Source organism: Lacerta agilis, chromosome 7 (assembly GCF_009819535.1).
Source record: "Lacerta agilis isolate rLacAgi1 chromosome 7, rLacAgi1.pri, whole genome shotgun sequence".
NCBI lineage: Eukaryota > Metazoa > Chordata > Lepidosauria > Squamata > Lacertidae > Lacerta > Lacerta agilis.
Window position 1 is genome coordinate 25,613,981 of NC_046318.1, and position 19,522 is coordinate 25,633,502.

Here is a 19,522-nt window from a genome sequence, read left to right on the forward strand (position 1 = left end):
GTTAATGCCAGGATGGCACAGCATTGTCTTTAATCCTCATCTCCATAGCTGGCCAACAACAGGAAATTCAGAAGCACAGGCAGCAAAAGAGAAAAGTTTTTTGCTAATTTAGAATAGATTTCACTAGTGCATACACTAAGTTTTATTGTTAATATTGTAGTATATTTAAAATTAGAGAGAGAAGTAAAGTTTTGATATTTAGATTTAGTTGATATAGTGATCCCTCTGCCACTGAGGGAATAGGAGAGAATGGTTTATGCAGTTGCAAACAGCTTCTAACAGATTATGTGGAAAAAAATTCTTATCATAATTCTATCAGATCCTCATCTGTTTGCTTTTGATCTAATTAAGTTTATTCTATAATTGCACAGCATCCTTTGAAAGATGCTCTTATAATTTTTTATTGATCGAGGTCCAAGGATTAACTGTAGTAACTTTAGCACTTCAAGAATTCCTAATGCAGGATATTAATATTATTTTAGATAGTATATTTGTCAGGTTATTTGCTTTTCTTTCAGGATCTATATCACACCAAGCATAGCTGAAAATCTTTTAAGTTTGTTTCTAACATGGCAACAATTATTACAAACATGCAGTTGCCAGCTTTATATTGCTCATATTAGATCGCATCAGTCCTTTCCTGGACTTTTATCACAAGGCAATGCTAAGGCTGATGTGGCCACAACAGAACAGATTTGTGCTATCACACCATGGGACAGTCATGCTATGTTTCACCAACATGCAAAAGAGTTGGAAAAAGTTTCAGCTTCTTTAGAACATGCAACAGCTATCTTACAGCAGTGTCTTCAATGTTCTCAGACTGCACCATCATCTTCTACTGGTTTAAATCCCAGAGGGTTTACAAGCAAATGTAATTTGGCAACACAATATTTTCCCTTTGTTTTCGTTTTTTGGACGCATTCTCATTATATTTGGACAACAACTCAAGAAAGGAGAAGCCACAAGGCAAGTTCTCAAAACCTGCTTACTGTAGTCATAATTTTGCAGAGTTTTGTCAAAAAATGGAAATTTATTATTAATTTGGAATATATTGAGAGATTTCACAGCACCTTAAAGGCTGCTTTTGTTAAAATTAAAAGGAAAAAAGTGGAAATGGTTTCCCTGCAAATCAGGAATGGTAGCTAAAGTTCCTAAAGTTTCCAAAGTTCTAAATTTAAACATTACAAATTTATTTAAACATTACAAATTTATTAATTCAAATTTATTAGCTCCAATTGGAAATCATTTTGGCCAATCCCAAACCACAGGGGAAATGGGCGGGGCTACGTCTTTGTGCTTACTTTTTCAGATTTAGTTTGGTTCCAGTTCACTGCGTAAACAGCTCGCTGCGTGAAACCATGGAAAGATGGATTGGTGTCAGGATCCAATGTTCCACCTGACGCCCAACCTAGCATCACTGCAGATCCAGGATCCAAGACTCGCACTCAAACCCGATGCTCAACCTGGCTGCACTACAAATCCATGACCCCCAGAGGGACCAGAATCGCGTGTTGCTATAGCGTTCCAGATTCAAGACCCACAGAGAGCCACTACAGCATCATTATCAAGGCTCTCTCATCACATCATGGCAGCTTTTACTTGTCTACCACTAACTCGATGCAGACACATGAACATAACAACATTAATGTGTCAACAACACGTTTATAGAAGACACCACCCCTCCGTTGAGGAACAAGTTTATTTTGTTGAACTTTTGACACAGACATTAAGATATTGAGCCCTCACTTTCTGAGAGACTAAAAAGTATTCTTATTGCTAATTGTTTCATTGTTTGATGCAAAGTGTACATAGGGTTTTATATAAAGTTTATGTTTGTATAATGTTTCATATGAAAAGGTTTACAAGGTTAATGCAATTGTTGCACAAGTTTTGCCTCATGACATACATATTATGCCCATAAAAGCGGCATTCCTTACCCTCTCACAGAAGTGACTTTCCACGCTTGACACAGATATGCTGACACCCTTGCTCATCTAACTAATTTGGCCTTTTGCATTTAATAAATTAAAAAGGGGGAGATGTAGGAATTATAGTTTAGCCAGGCGCTGGCATACCACGCCTTTCTGTTTAGATAAGAATAATTAATATACAGTGTTGGCATACCACACTAAATTAGGTAAGCTACAGAGCTTCATTTGGCATACCATTTGGCTCTGTGGGCACCAAGTTGGGAAACACATGTTTAGGCAGAGCAGGAGAACAAAGGAATAGGTGGAAAAGTACTGGGGCATCATGAGGTGTTCAGCGGGAGGGGGTGAGTAAGTAAGAGGAGAGCACGTACACAATGAAGATGTCACATGGGTGTAGCCAAAGGAGCAACTTCCATATTTGGTATTAGAAGGTACACCTTTCCTTATTTGGTCTTTGGAGTTCTCTCTGTATGTTAATGTTTAACTTAGCTGTGAGTTTTCAATAAAAGGAGCCCCCTAGAATGCTCTGGGCGGCCTTCCCTTCACATCATCCTGTTCATCGCGTCAGTTAATTTCCCACGATCAACAATATCTAATATTGGTTTTAATATCTAATATTCCATAACAACAAGCTAATATAATGTTTAAAGCATAACGAATATATAAAGCGATCTCCCTAATTTCTAACATTTCATTATTAATCAATTTCAAAACTAAAATGGGGGAATTAAACAAAGCCTCTGTCCAGTTGGTGAGGCGGTGGAGATCCCTGTAAATTCATTGCTACCTTAGGCCTACCGCTCATGGTGGTGACATTAAGAAAGCAAAAGGAGCCATTAACAATAAGGATTACAATAAGGATAGTGTCCCAAGAATCTACTGCACTGTGATTAAACCAAAAACAATAGGACTCAAAATTAGACTCATTAATGGGAATATCATGCAATAAAATGCCAGATCATCTCGACTGAGGAGGAATATGCATACATAGCCAACAATCAGAAGAATTTAACATATCAGCAAAAATGAGTGATGTCTTTAACAAATATATTATTACTCCAAATATCATGATAGGGTTTCAGCCGTCGGTTTTTCCTCAAGAGGGCAGTATGGCGAGGGCGACGTTTCACAATGTTCGCAGGGGGCAAAGGGTGAGAATGATAGTAGGTTCAATGTGCCCCAGGGCAAGTTGTTCTGCAATGAGTTGTTCTGCAACGAGTTGGTCCGCCACTGCAAGCTTCTCCTTAGGCAAGGGCCACTGATCCACCCACACAGGGGTGCCTGTGGTCCAGCAGAGAGAAAGCGCAGTCCAGGGCAAGGCAGGGGCGGCCATCAGCATAAATTTGTAGAAATGGTGGTATCTGCTGCTGCTAGCAAATCGCATCCCCAGGACACCAGGGAGTTTGGGCCTTTCCACCGAGGATCAGGGAGCAACCTGTAAGACACTAAAGGGCACTAAAAGGCGTTGCAACACCTCTTCCTTCTGAAAATGAACTTCCGCAGGTGTGTAATTCCTATTATGAGGATACAACAGATGATTTAAAGTAAACAGCACTTAGTGAACAATATTAGGTATTTCTGAGATCACAGAAGCGGCCTCCCAACTGTTTGTGAAGGAGGGTCTTAAGAGAGCAAAAATCAGAAAAGGAACGAGAGATATAAACAGAACCATTATCTGTTTTCAGGGACTGGGGTTTTGCCCATAACAGAAAAGCAATGCAGAAGATGCTGTATAGCGTGGAGAGTGTTTTTCCCCTTTCAGAGGGGTCGCCCAAATAAAGCCATAGGCAGTGTCAACAGTGAGATGCACCTTTGAAAAGGGAGCCAAATCAGGGGTGTGGGTAACATCCATTTGCCAAACCGCTAGGGGATGCGAGCCCCTAGGGTTGACTGCATCAAAAGGTATTACTGTGGGTGATTTAGAACACACAGTGCATTGTGACACAATGTCTCAAGCTTGAGAAATGGGTATAGCAAAAGATTTCGCTAAAACCTTTGCATTCTGGTGAAAAACCCAATGGCTAGACAAAGGGTCAGTGAACAGAGGAAATGACCAGTCTCACAACAGTGTGGGTTGAAAGAGTCTGATGATTATTTGGGCTGCAAGAGCCTTATTTATACAAAAGCATACAGGAACATTTCATCATATTTGGACTACATTTCATCAGCCATAAGATATGGAAGTCCCATATATGGGTAAGGTGTAGTCATGCCATGTCTACGTAAGTAAATGGGCCTGTGTGTATGTGATTCTCACTACACCCAGTTAGGTGTGGTATACGTTGGTGCATGGTCTCTCTGATAAGGGCAGTTAGTGGTCTGTGTCAGTACGCCCAAACGTCAGTTTCCCTACAAAACCATTTTTGTGGGGGGGAAGAAATCAATGGGGGGTGACAAGAAATTTTCCGCACCGGGTACCATCTGACCTTCCTACGCCTCTGCTTGTATCAGATCCTTACAGAGCCCTGTCTTCTGCTACACAAGGAGAATGAGAATGCAGGTTCACAGTCTTGAGCACTCTATAATATTGTAACACACCACCCCAATCTCTGGAGCTGGATCTAGACACATCAAAGAAGCATTTCAGTTTAAAGAGTTGTAAACTTAAACAAGGAAAACAGGTAGAGGAAAAATGGGACTCCAGTGTGGTGTAGTGGTTAAGAGTGGTAGACCCGTAATCTGGGGAACCGGGTTCGTGTCTCCGCTCCTCCACATGCAGCTGCTGGGTGACCTTGGGCTAGTCACACTTCTCTGAAGTCACTCAGCCCCACTCACATCACAGAGTGTTTGTTGTGGGGGAGGAAGGGAAAGGAGAATGTTAGCTGCTTTGAGACTCCTTCGGGTAGTAATAAAGCAGGATATCAAATCCAAACTCTTCTTCATATGGTGGCACAATGTAACACATATGAATCAGTTTTTCTTTACCAGTCTAGCTGAGTCCTGGGCAAATGAGATATTCCAGGGTTTCCAGGTGCTCACCCAGGGTTCAGTTTCCTTGGAAGGAGGGACAGCAGATGCCATGGTGTCTTAATGATATACGGATTATTTACACATATATACAACCTGGGGCTAATATGGAGGGACTAACAGCATTAACACCCCAAGAGGTCGTGCTTCTCCCATAGTCAAAGCCTTGGATTCAAGCAGAAATCAAGCATGGCTCTCATTTTCTCACTTCTGCCTGTTTATAACATATCTCTCTCTCTCTCTCTCTCTCTCTCTCTCTCTCTCTCACACACACACACACCTCTGACCTTTTGTCTTTCTCACTACCAGCCAGGTGATGGAGGGGCCCCCACCCCCCCACCCTCTGGCACAGAGCCACTTCCTCTGTTATGCTAAAACACTATTTAAGCCTTTATCTCACCAAGAAGCTTACCTGGCTAGTTCAACAATGGAATCCTCTATATTAGATTAAACCCTGGCTGGATTTTACCCCAGGAACTAGAAAGGCCTCAGGCATCAAGCAGACTAGACTAACCACACACTCCACCCCCAGCTCACAACAATATTATTTTGGAGGTTTGGCAACCAGAACTGAACACAGTACACCAGGTGTAGCCACAGCCCAGATTTGTACCAACAGTTTTATTTTCAAATCATTTCCTCTTCATTCCTAACACACAGAATACAACTCTCTCCCCACCCACAGTTACTCCATACTTTAATTCAGCTGTCCATCACTTTCTTAGCTGGTCAATGCCTGTTCAAACCCCATAGGCATAAATGTGAAGTTTGCCAAAAAGTTCCATCAACCCTAGTCAATATGGTCAATGATCAGGGAAGATGCAAGCTGTATTGCTGCAACATCTGAAGGGCACCACATTAGATACACACCTGACCTAGAAGGAGTCATTGTTAACAATGGAAATTTTCCTCTGTTCGTGCTTTCCTACATTTTATTATATATATATATATGCTAACGTTCAAATATGAACATATAAATAAAAAGACATTTGTATTTAAGAAAAATCATTTTGCAAGCTGAGTGTTACTTGGTTAAACAACACGTCACATACTGGTTTTATGAGTTTTCTTCCCCACCTTAGGTAAATTTGGACTTTGGATAACTAAGTTCTGTCCTAACCAGGAAGTATGTATAGCTCATGTTAACAGTAAATCCATTAAAAATAGCTCTAGTCTTTCTTTCACAGTCCTCAAAGCCTGTACATGGGGTGTTAATTTCCTATGCTGGCTATTCATATCTGAAAGATTTCAGCCTTAAGACCTGTGCTTTATACTAGTGTGTACTGGAAGGACAACACACACACAAAAATCACTTTAGAATTTTGATTATGCATTTGAGGCACAAGTCAAAGTGAAGAAATGTCCTTTTTATTACTAAGCTATCTTATTTAATCTATCTTTTCAATAGGTTATTGATAGATATTGACATTTCTTACAAAATACAGTGGGCTATGATGGGAAACCCATTATTATTATAAAAAAAAAAAACTGGGAACGTACCTTGATCATCCTCTAGTCCAGTGTTTCCCAAACTTGGTTCACCAGCTGTTTTGGACTACAATTCCCACCAACCCTGACCACTGGTCTTGCTAGCTAGGGATGATGGGAGTTGTAGTCCAAAAACAGCTGGAGACTCCAGCTTGGGAAACTCTGTTCCAATATCTTGCTGATACAAGAAATGCATAATAGGGGACCATCTAGCCTCTGCTTTAAAAACTCAAATGAAGGAGAGTCCATCAGGCTTGACCTGGGGGCAGGAAAGGAGGAGAGGTGGTGGCAGCACCACTGGGCTGCCCAGTCTACCAGGGGGGCACCATACTTGCCCCACCCGGGCACCAGCAGCCACTGCTACGCCACTGGTCCCTCATGTCCCTAAACTCTTGATTCATGCTTCTTGTGTCTGTGTGTGTGCATGTGAGCTGATTTGATGGGGGAGGGAAACAAGCTGTCTTAGTCTCTGGGGAGGTCTTCACTCCCCTCCCATTAAGTTACCACCCTTGTTGCTCAGGGTGACAAAGCCCTTGACAGTTCATATACAAGTATCCATTTAACAACTTGCAGAGAAGTAGCCAGTCTCAGTGCATTTCTGCAGAAGACGGAGAGATTTCCGCCACCATATGGCAAAATTTGGTGCCTTCCATGGTACATAGGCCTACCAACTGAAGATAAAACACGTGATGCATCTCACGACTGGTCCATGACTGTCATCTGTTAGTCTTCAAGGTGCCACAAGACTCTTTTAAGCCAGGTATTCGTTTATATTTGTGCAACGTGGTTTTCTCAATGGAAAGAAGACCCTGGGTTGCTGTTCAGCTCTTGTTTCCCAATATGTTCGCCTTGGCTTGCAGGCCTTCTTCTCCCTCTTTCACCCCGAGGGGTTTCCCTTTCACATGCTAAGCGGGCCGGGCGCCCAAAACCTGCTCCACGCGCGCACAGAGGATTCGGGCCCAAAACCGACAGGTGGGCGGGGAAGCCGCGGCGCCAGCAGCCAATCACACGGCCGGGAACAAAGAAGCCCGTTCCCCGAAGGCGGGGCCGAGCCGCTGAACCAAAGGGCTACCAAAGAAGAGCCGGCGAGGAGTCCAGCTTCGCGGCCAACGTGCGCGCGCGCGCGCAAAGGAGAGGCGGCAGGCGAGGCTCTCGCGCCTCTGCGCTCTAGGGGAACGCTCAGCCTGCATCCATCGCGGCCGCTAGGAAGAGGCAGCCCGGCGGCTTGCTTAGCAACGGGTTGAGCGAACACAAAAGCCCTGCCTTGGCGACCTCGCCAGCCATGGGCATGCGGGAAGCCTCATGCAGCGCGGCGGCGGCGGCGCCCAGCTGAGGAGCCGCATGCTTCGCGCGCAGCAGGGCTGCAGCCGGCGGGAGCTCCTTCCTGTGGCGGTCGGCTGGGGGAAAGGCGCGCTGCGCCTGGCGGCTTTGGCGTCGCGCGCGACGATGCTGCCTCGGAAGCTCTCCTATCTTCTGGTAGCCCTCGCCCTCAGCGGCCTGACGGCGTTGCTGGTTTTACTCCGCGGCCAGCCCGACTCTCCGGCCCCCAAGGAGGACGCCCGGCGGCCGCGGGGTCAGCAGCCCCGGCAGCAGCCCCAGTCTCGGAGAGAAGGCGACTTCATCCGTGGGGCTTGCGGCGCCTTGGCCGCTGAGGAGAAGGCGTTCGTGTGGGGCAACCACCTGCGCACGTCCTTCGGGCAGTCGCCCGGCTGCCCTGAGTACGTGGAGGGCAGCCACTACGTCACGCAAGCCCTCTCGGAAGAAGAGGTCGCCTTCCCGCTCGCCTACGTCATCACCCTCCACAAAGAGTTAGCCACGTTCGAAAGAGTCTTCCGCGCGCTTTACGCGCCGCAGAACGTGTACTGCGTCCACGTGGACGAGAAGGTGTCCGGCGACTACAAGCAGAGCGTGGAGAGGCTGGTGGGCTGCTTCCCCAACGCCTTCCTCGTATCCAAAGCCGAGCCGGTCATTTACGCGGGGATCTCGCGTCTCCAGGCCGACCTGAACTGCATGAAGGACTTGCTGCGCTCCGAGGTCCGCTGGAAGTATGTCCTCAACATGTGCGGCCAAGACTTCCCGTTGAAAACCAACAGGGAAGTCGTCCGCCACCTGAAAACCTTCAAAGGGAAGAACATCACCCCTGGCGTCCTCCCTCCTGAGCCGATCACCGTAAGGACCAAGTACGTTTACAAGGAGCACATAGGCAGAGAGTCCTCTTACATGAAAAGGACTGGTGCCCTCAAATCACCTGCGCCCCACAATCTGACAATTTACTTTGGCTCTGCCTACATTGCCCTCACCAGGCCGTTTGTGGAGTTCCTTTTCCAGGACAAACGGGCCCTCGATTTGCTGGAATGGTCCAAGGACACCTACAGTCCGGATGAGCATTACTGGGTGACGCTCAACAGGATACCAGGTACGTTAATGGCATCTGGCAGTTTCTGATTTGGGTGGTTTCTGGTCTCCCAAGGTGCGCAGTTCTCTTTTGTCCTGTAGGCAGGACTTGCTTGCTAAGGGCATTTCCAGATGGAGCCTCTTTAGTGTGGGAAATAATTCACTGCATCTCTCAAAACTCCAACTGTGAGCTGTCCAAACCACAGAGCAAAATCCTGCACAGCTTTCCATCTTGCTTTTATTTTTCAAGGACACATTTCCCACCTGTTCCAGTTCAACAATAAATCACATTGTTCCCAGTGGTGCAGGGAATAATTGCCTGGATACAGACACCACTGTTAAGGGTTGATCACACACACACACACACACACACACACACAGCACAAGATGATTGAGTTCTGTAATAATAACAGCGTTTACCCAGCAGACTTTAGTGGAACTTAGTTCAAAGTCCTTCCCAACTTGGCAGATGCAGGATGAGAGGACAATACCTCTTTCCTATAGATGGACAGATGTATCAGAAAGAAGGAAGTAGTGGAGTTTCCCAATAATCTTGTCCTGGGGCTATTTAATGTAATTTATTTGTGCGTGATCTGGAATTGAGGGTAAGCAATTAGGTAGTCAGGATGAAAACTCAAGGAGGTAAAGAGCTCCAAAAGAATATCGCCAAATCTAAGCCTGCAGGTGAGAAAAGGGAAAATGAAAGTGAATGTAAGTAGGTGTAAAATGATGCATGTCTGGGGCAACCACACACACAGCTTTCCATATGCACTAGTCTTATGGGATCTGAGCTGGCTGTGATTAACAGCACCACAGGTATGTGTGGAATGCCTGCCAGTGGCTGTTAACATGAAAACTAATAGTGCAGCAATATGCCTATCTATTTAGAAGCAAGCTTCATTGAGTTAGGTATTGCCACCTAAATGTTAAGAGCCTCCATGCCTCTCAAAACCAGTTGCTGGGTAACTTACAATGGTGATGAGCTGTTGCCTCCACATTTTACATTTTTGGGCTTCCCTGGTGCATCTCCTTCAGAGGAAAGGTTAAGCTTAATAGGAGAAAACCATGAGTAAGGAGAGGGTGGCATGATAGAGATGTGTAAAATTATGTGGAATGTGGAGAAAGCAGATAAACTTATTTTCTCCATCTTTCATAATGCGATAACTTGGGTTGCATCAAATGAAGCTAAGAGTTGGAAGATTCAGGGCAGACAAAAGGAATCACCTTTTAAAATAAATTCCTTTAAAAAAAGGGAATCACCTTTTCACACAAAACCAAGTTAAAATATGTGGTTCATGTGATTTTACCATTGAAAAAGTGAATCCGTTCCTTTTGGCAATTGAAAACCTTAATTCCATGACACATTTGTAGCAAATGAATTGGCTGTGATGTTCCTAGCAACTGACAAAGCTCTATGAAACATTGCATTAAGAAATGAAATTGAGAAATGATATACTGGTATATGTGCTTGATGGCAGGACCTGGGACTCAGAGCAGGCATGCAGACTTGGACTCCACAGGGAAGGGTGAAATAGTAGCATGTTGATTATGGAAAAGATAAACAAATAAACCTGATATTGTGTTAGGTTTAACATATTTTAACGTCAGAATATTTTCAGTGTTGTCTCCCTTGGTTGCCTCATGTGGTCAGAAGAATGTGTGCAGTATATATTACCGGTAGTTCTGGTCTTCTGGTTTGTGATGCATTTCATTGCAGTAGCTGCAGTGATTTGGGGTGTCCCACAGAATGTGAGGCCCTCTCCCAAATCTTGCTTCAGAGGGAAACTCCACTCAGAGGCTTCCTGGCTTCATTTGCAGTGCCTGCCATGCCTCTATGCTGGCTTCATGCTGTGTTCTCAGTAGAGTGTTACCTTTGGGTACTGAACCGGATAGTAAATCACACACTTTTATTTGACTTATAGAACCATAGAACTGTAGAGTTGGAAGGGATCACGAGGGTCATCTAGTCCAAACCCCAGTAATATATACACTCCCCCCCCACTTGTTGGTTATATAGTGGGTAAGCTTTAGACATAAAATGTGTTGGTCCCACCCCCCCAATTTCCCCCCCTTTTCTTATTTATTGAATCAGTCTTATTGTAGCCCACTTTCCCCCTAGTTTTCGCTTTTCCTCTAAGAAAGATGTTTTCTTCATCTGACAGCCTGCCACCTTTGCTCTTTTGGTTGGGTGCTACACAGTGGCCATACCAGCTCCCTGAAGGTATGGTAATAGCTAGTTAGTTGCCTCCTCTAACAAGCCCAGGCAGGTGAATTGGGCCTGTGGAGCGGGGTGGTTGCTATTATTGTCCATGCATCCTAGACATAGGAACATTTGCACAGAGGGAATTCTCAGTGCCCTTGCCCTTTATTCCTTTCAGATCTCTGGTTTCTCTTATTAATGTTGCTTCCCAAAAGAAATAAAATTGCAGAAGCTTTGTTCACCTGTGCGTGTGTGGGCAATTTGGATTCACAAGCTTTTTTCCAAAGAAGTATAATAAAACTGAACGGGGGGCCCCACCTCCAGTACATAAAGATATTTGATGTCAGCATTTCTGATAATTCAAAGGGATGTATCTGCCTCGCCCACACTCATAGCTGACCTAATGAAATCAATAGACTTATGTTAATTGCATGTGATTTAAATCCCTTCGTTTCAGTGGGTCTACTCTGTGTATGTCTTGGATATAACCCAGTACAGGAGATTTCTGCAAAAGAAATACTATATTTTGCCAAGAAACTTCTGTAGGTGCTCTGGCCAGCTGATGATCTTGGAAAATAAGAACATAAGAACCTCTACTGGATCAGGCCAATGGATGAACTGGTTCTGTTCTTGTAGTGGTCAACTAAATGCTTGTGGGAAGCACATAAACAGAGCCTGAGCACAGGAGCACTTCCTCACCCTCAGCCCCCAGCAACTGATATTGAGAGGTATACTGCTTCTGATAGTGGAGGTGCAACATGATCGTCATGGCTAGTAGCCACTGATAGTCTTATCCTCCATGAATTTGTCTGATTTTCTAAGTCAACCAAGTTGGTGGCCGTCACTTCCCCCTGTGGGAGTGAGTTCCACCATTGTAACAGTGTGCATTGCTGAAGAATATCAACAATGGCCTTCATGGTGGAACTGGGTGATTACTGGGTGCTGAAGCTTTTGAAAGGCGCAGATTGCAGAATCATCCCATAAATCTGTTGCTTGGACTAAAACTATGAACGTTCTGTAAACCTTGGGACCTCACAGGCTGTTCCGTGGGTTCGTGGCATGGGACATGTTGCTTTTCTGATGTTGTTAAATTCCATCTCCCATGAGACCCAGCTAGCATGGCCAATGGTCGAGGGCTATAGGAGCTTTAGTCCAGCAACACTTGACAAACTGGACTCTGACACACAAAGGCTTGTGCCGTTACAAATTTGTCATTTTTTTGCTGCAATGGAGCAACTCCACTATCCCTTTGGAAACAGGACTGTGGAGACACAGAGAAGCTGAGCATCAGCACAAAGCAGGGTTGGGGAAGCTGTAGCCCTCCAGTGCAGCCAATGGTAAAAAAATGATGGGAATAGGGGCCCAGGAGTATGCTGAGGACCATAAGTCCCCATCCCTGGCAGTCTGCAGAACATGAGACTCTTAATCTCAGGGTCAGAGGTTTGAGCCCTATCTTGGGCAAAAAAATAAATAAATCCTGCATTGCAGGGGGTTGGACTAGATGACCCACGTGGTCCCTTCCAACTCTGCAGCTCTATCATTCTATGATCAGCCAACCAATCCTTCTAGGAATGCCCATGATGAGCAGCATGGTAACGTAGCACAATCACCCTGGCTAAAGCACACAACAGCTTTGATGTTAGAATAATGATGATGGTGGTGGTGGTGGTGGTGGTGGTGGTGATAATTTATTTGTACCCCACCCATCTGGTTGGGTTTCCCCAGCCACTCTGGGCGGCTTCCAACAGATATTAGGAAACATTAGGATACATTGTATCGCAACAGTAATTGCTACTTGTTGTGCACAGTAATTCGTTTTCTAAGAGCCCAGCCCTTTTCTTCCTGAGCTTCTTTTCCTGACCTTAAAACCTCCCCTGAGGGCACTCCTTTGTTAGGAGCATTGCAAAGTGCTCATACTTGCCACCTGGGGTAAAGTAATGTTTCAGCTATCTTTCAAATTATACCCTTTGGCAAAAAAAGAAAAGAAACCCCACTTCCTTGGATCTTGTGAAAGCTACACTGGCTGGAAAGACAGGTCAGCCCTCTTGAGAGCTTCTGTTTCACCCTTTCCATTGCTCCGAGCTATTTCACAATCTTCAAGAGTGAAACCTGAACAACAATGAAATGTCCATATATTTACATGTCCTTTCATCCATTTCCTGGGGGGCAAATGAGCCAAAGAAATGGAAGCAAGGATCTTAGGGATAACCTTGGGGGGACGACAAAGTGTTTGGATGCCAGAAGTGCATCCAACACAGGTTTCACCATGATGAGATTTCCAAAGAAGCTGGCCTGAGGATTAAAGTTGGGGGGGGGGATGTCCCAAGTAGTACTCACCTGAAAACCGCCCAAAATTCCAGTGGACTGCTGCTATTATTAGTTTATCTGCAGTGACTTTGATCCAAGATAAGGTTCCCATATTTTTCTTGGCCTCCCACAGTCTCCTATACACAAGCTCCATATGCACATCATTTTATTTGACGCATTTCCATAGTTAAAACCATGCTCAAGGCAGCTTACAACATGAAAAAGAAACCAGAATTACAAAAGTTGAGATAAACAATAAATAAAACACATCAAAAAGCACACAACCAAATTGAACAGTTTCAAGTTAAATCATAATAAGATAGCCCAGAAGATGGCCTCTGGCCTCTTCAGCAGCCTTAGCATTTGTAGCTGGAGTCAGTCAGGGCCCCTCTCTCCCAGACCAGGTGGGAAAAGGCCTGCAAGGCAGGGAGGCAAGGTCTTCCAGGACTCACAGCCAATATGGAATCATCCAAAATCAGGCTTTGATCCTAAGCTAAGTTGACTGAAGGAAGTACATAGAAGGAACATTTCTGTCCTTTCCTTCTGCCACCCTTCACACCGCGAGACATTTGCCAAGGCAGTGCCAAAGTGACTGCTGCTTCCAGGCCATCTCTGCCATCAGCAAAGCAGACTTGAGGAATCTGTGACCTTCTGGATCTTGGTTGTTGGACTCCAAACTTCCATCAGCTGCAGCACCCTGCAGGGGCAGTGGTTGGAGATGATGGGAGTTGTAACCCAGCCACATCTGGGAGGCCACAGGCTCCCCAGCCTTACATTAAACCCAGTGCAGTGGGGTGACTTGCTGGAGACACATTCTGCTCAGGGCCCCTTCGTGCAACTTTGCTGCGATACCTAGCAGGCGGATAGACCAGCAAATAACCGGTGTGTGTGTGTGTGTGTGTGTGTGTGTGTGTGTGTGTGTGTTATCCCTCTTGCTTGAAAACTGGCACCACAATGCCAGTCTTCCAAACTCAGTAGGCTATTCCTCTTCCACTGATTGTGGCGAGTAATGCCACAAGCACCAGAATGCCACCAGTTAAGGTTTCTTGTAGGGATTTGTTGCCCCCAAGAACCTTGGAGCTACTTACCATTTTTAATGAGTCAGTTTCATTGGGGGACAATGGAAGCCAACTACCTGTATATCATCTAAGAATCAGTTCAGTATATATATCTGTGGTATTTGGAAGCTTAGCTGCTGAGCAGTGTCCTTGCAACACGCTGGGAATTGTTATTGTGATCAGCCGACACTGAGAGTCAGGAAAGAAGCCCATCTGCTTCTACCACAGGAAGGAAGTGGAATTATGGAGTTGAGAGTAAGTGACATTCATTGAGCATAATTTGCTGTTGCAGGTTTGTTGCAGAATGTTGTACGTTGATGATACTATTGCGTTGTAAATCATCTTATGCATACCGTGTTTACTGTTACATTACTGCTTTCCCTCTACCCCAGAGATGGGCAAACAAGCAGATCAGAATCTGCTGGTAGATGTTTGTGTGATCTGTAGTAGATAGCCATGGCTTTCTGACTCCCAGTTGCTTAACAACAGGAAGTAAAGTATGCAAGTTAAAAAAACAAAACTCTCTGTTGGAGGAACTCAACATCTTTATATGGCTAGCGGTGTATTTAGGGCAGCGTGACTGGTTCCCCTGCACTGGGCGCCAAGCCTAAGGGGTGCTGCAGGACATTGCAACTATAACATAGTGAATTGAGCAGAACAGAAGGTGAGAAGTGGGGGGTGCTGAATTTTGGGCACACATAGGGCACTGCTGAAATTTGAAAGACCAAAATCTGCCTCTGCTACGGCCATTGTTCCACCAGTGCAGACATTTCAGTTTGCCAGGTGGAAGGATCCCCCGTCTCTTGTCTCCCCCTTGCACTGTTTTTTAAGGGGGGTTCTCCCACCCACCCACCTACCGGTACTGAACCAATTTTGGGGGCACAAGGACAGGGGTAAGCAGCTCTGCATTACTAGAAGTCCTTGTGTGGGCTTCTGTTGTTGTTGTTGTTGTTCAGTCGTTCAGTCGTGTCCGACTCTTCGTGACCCCATGGACCAGAGCACGCCAGGCACGCCTTGGGCTTCTGTTAGCAAGACTCATTTGCTGAATTTTCCCCTCTGTGTTGTTCACCTATAACAGGCTTCCTCAACCTTGGCCCTTCAGATGTTTTGAGACTACAATTCCCATCACCCTCGACCACTGGTCCTGCTAGCTAGGGATCATGGGAGTTGTAGGCCAAATACATCTGGAGGGCCGAGGTTGAGGAAGCCTCACCTATAACATTCATATTCATTGGTTCCCTTTTACCAAATCTTAGTGCAACCCTGTGGGGTAGTTTTAGAGGTTTGTGCTTAGAACCCTTACTCTGCAGTAACTCAATACATATATACACCTGGAGAATTTGGGCTACAGTAGGTAAGGCTCCCGTGCTCCAAAAGCACCGTTTTGCATTGTTCTGCAGCTGCTATTTTGCACCAGCTCTGATTGGTGGACCTTTGGGCCCTAGTAAAAATGAAGTTGATGCCACAAATTTCACCTTTGCTGTACTCCGTTCATGCCTGTGTACAGTGCAGCCGGTTCTGTTGACTCTCAGCATTTATTCCAAAAGTTGGTATTGGGTCCAGGAACACAAACATTCCTCATGGCATTTGCAGGTCATATCATAAGCAGCACATGCAGACTGACCGGAGATGGTATTTCCTCCAGGCTCGTTCTTGTGCATGGACATTCGGCTTTGTTTAACTGCAGGGTTCACAGGTCAACAGGAAAACCATACCTCCCTTTGTGATGCAGAAACTATTTGTACAGCTGGAGATTTTGGAAATAACTTTTAGAGATCAGGATATGTGTGTTGTTTTTAACACAAGCTGGCTCGGGCAATATCCAGAGGCTTCCAAATAGAGTCCTTTGCCTTTGAAGAAACTGAGATGAATGAGGATCTCCAACAGGGCGGCACAACAGTCTTCACTTCTTCAAGAGTGAACCACCTCTCATTTTAAGAATAAGACTTATCTTTCTCTTGTGTTCTCTCTTCAACAAACAGGTGTCCCCGGCTCCATGCCGGATGCTAAATGGGAAGGTGACCTAAGAGCTGTCAAGTGGAGCAATGATGAAAATAAACATGGAGGATGTCACGGTAAAGAGCATGTAGTTTTGGCATTTTGTTTCAGTCAACCGCGGGAAGCTTGGTTCTCCCCACTGATTCTGTCCAAAACCATTGTTAACATCCAGAAAGTTGGAAAGATAAGATCCAGTTAGTAAGGTAATAGGGTAAAATGGGACTTTGTTTTTAGTAGACCTACATAAGACCGCTCAGCTGTCTCACGTGCACACGCACCCCCTTGCTGATTTGACTATATCTGGGAACAAATCCTTTGTAGTTGGGACTGTGAAGAAAAAAGAAAAGGAGAAGAAAAATCAGATGCACAGAGGTGGAGGAAAGGGAAGAGAAGGAGGGAGAAAGGGTGGCATATTGGGAGGAGGGGCAGAAGGAAGGAAGGAAGGAGTGGAAGGAGTAAAGAACGGGGGGAAAACAAAGATGTAATAAGCAAAAAACTATTGAAAAAATAGAAAAGAAAAGAAGGTGAGCTAGTAAAAAATGGAAGGGAAGGCACACAAAACGATGGTTTTGAACTGCAGCTATGGTGATATTGAACAAGCTTAGAGGAAATGACAACAAGGTGGGTGCAGCAGCCAGAATTTTCCTGGAAAGGGAACTGCCTGCCACTCCCTCCCCTCAGTAGTGTTGCACTGTCATTTTGCGCAGCCGCTAGGGATGGAGCCACCAGCCAGCGTGGAGGGAAGGGGGCTGCTTGGGGACAGGAATCCAGGGTGTGGTGCCACCCCCCCCCTGAACATAACACCTGAAGCAAACTGTCTCACTTTGATTCCTGACAGGGCTGTCTCCTATTTCTGCTTCCTTTATTGCTCTTTTGTTTATTTCTCTGTATCTTTGTGTACCATGCTCATCCAGCCATGTAGCACACACCTCCTTGAATCTGAAAGGAAAACAAAGACGGGAATGTGGTTTTGCTACACAGCAGAGATTTCCCTCCTGCAACAAAGCTCTCGTTACTATGTGGTCAAATGAAATGTTTGCATTGGTGATACACTGAGAATGCTCCACTAGCATTACCCCCCCCCCACACCTTTTTAGTAATACAGTGGTACCTCTAGTTATGAACTTAATTCATTCCGTAGGTCCGTTCTCAACCTGAAACTGTTCTCAACTTGAGGTAACTCTTCCAGGTTAGCGGAGTTTGTAACCTGAAGCGTTTGTAACTGTGAGGGATCCTATTTCCCTCCCCCCCTCAATACTTTCACAACAGAGACACTCCCTGGGTTTCACTGACAACGAGGATGAATCCTTCAGTGTTCACACGGGAGATATTTCTGGGGTACCTCAGGGCTCTACATTTGAAAACCTCTTGCCACCTATGGGATCTCCCTACCAGGGTTCCCAACTACTGCAGTTTGCCTTCCCTTTAGGCAAATAAGTGGCTCACTTGGCTTCACTGTCCAGCCCTCTGTATGACAGGAGAATAAGCAAACAGTTTCCTCTTCCACAGGAAAGCTTTGTTCTCTCCTCTTAGTCACACCTCTTAAGGTACGGATACACTGCCAGAGTCAACAAACGTTTAAGCACATTTAACTTTATTAGGTAACTAGAAAACATGGATGTCTCGGGTTATTACTGGTACAAATCTTCTTCTCATGTAATTCAGCTTTGTTATAATATTTCCTGCATCCCATTAGTAACGGTGATGACCTTTCCTCACATTTCCCCAAAGCCTAACCTCTCCTTTTCAAATGCCAACTAGCTCCGCCTCCCAGGGAACACCTACCTAACGTGGGAGTTATAGGTTAACCCAAGATGAACCTGAATCATCAGCAGGCGTTTGTAACTTGAGGTACCACTGTATGTTAAAATGCTTGGAAATTACACAAAATATTTACACACATAGAATCATACAATCGTAGAATTACAATTACGCACACAGAATCATAGAACTGTAGAGTTGGAAAGGACCCTGAGGGTCATCTATCTCAACCCCCTGCAGTGCAGGAATCTCAACTAAATCATACATGGCTGATGACCACTCAGCCTCTGCTTAAAAACATCAAAGGAAGGAGAGTCCACCACCTGGGATTCTGTTTCACTGTCAAACGACTCTTACTGTCAGAAAGTTCTTCCTGATATTTACTTGGACTTCCCTTTCTTGTAACTTGAAGCCATTGGTTGGGGTCCTAGCCTCCACACGATGAGATAACAAGCTTGCTCCATCTTTCATGTGACAGCCCTTTAGATATTGAATATGGCTATCATATCTCCCCTCAGTCTCCTCTTTTCCAGGCTAAACATACCCAACTCCCTCAGCCTTTCCTCATAAGGCTCGGTTTCCACACCCTTAATCATCTTCGTTGCCCTCCTCTGCACACATTCCAGCTTGTCAATATCCTCCTTAAATTGTGGCAGCCAGAACTGGACACAGTATTCCAGGAGTGGTCTGACCAACTTAAAAGTCTTGGACACAGGCATGCATTCTAGCCCTTCCTGTCTTGTTCACAAAAAAAGAAAAGAGTTTTTGTGTGTGATTATTTCCCTCCCCCCCCCCCCTCCTATTCCTTGGCAGGTCATTATGTCAGAGCCATTTGTATCTATGGAACTGGTGATCTGAAGTGGCTGCTGAAATCCAAAAGCCTTTTTGCTAACAAGTTTGAACTGGAAACATACCCACCAACCGTGGAATGCCTGGAGCTGAGTGTTCGGGAGAGAACACTCAATCAAAGTGAGATACCGGTGGAACCAAGTTGGTACCTATAGGAAAAGATACCTTTTAAGTTGGTGAACAGAAACAATCATGGAAAGCCAGCATTTTGGATGGACCATTCATCGCACCTTGAAGCTGTGCTTCTTCAGGATACTCAATACGAGCCATTTTTATAACACTTTGAATACCTTTGCACTAAGGCTGAAACAAGATTTCAGGGCAATCAGTATATTAGCTGAGCTTCCTTGATATTTTAAAGATTTTGGAACAGGGTTATTCACCCTGCCCAGAAAAAAACCACTCAGGTATTATTTATTAATACTTTGGGAACTGGTTTGTATTAACCAAGAGAAAGACAAGTGACTTCAGATTTCAAGCTGGTCATGTTAGAGCTTGCCCTTTGTTACAGTCAGGTCTCACTAAGTGATGGTTCAAGTAAGTGGATTAAAATTGAGTACATCTCTTCA

General features: G+C 45.0%; 1 protein-coding gene across 1 annotated transcript; it reads left to right on the plus strand.

Moving 5' to 3' along the window:
• The first annotated feature begins 7,711 nt into the window (after positions 1-7,711).
• On the plus strand, positions 7,712-19,522 carry LOC117049708 (N-acetyllactosaminide beta-1,6-N-acetylglucosaminyl-transferase-like). Its single transcript, XM_033154549.1, has 3 exons — positions 7,712-8,802; positions 16,328-16,420; positions 18,918-19,522. Exons 1-3 carry the CDS (start codon positions 7,728-7,730, stop codon positions 19,106-19,108), a joined length of 1,359 nt encoding a protein of 452 aa, XP_033010440.1. The 5' UTR covers positions 7,712-7,727; the 3' UTR covers positions 19,109-19,522.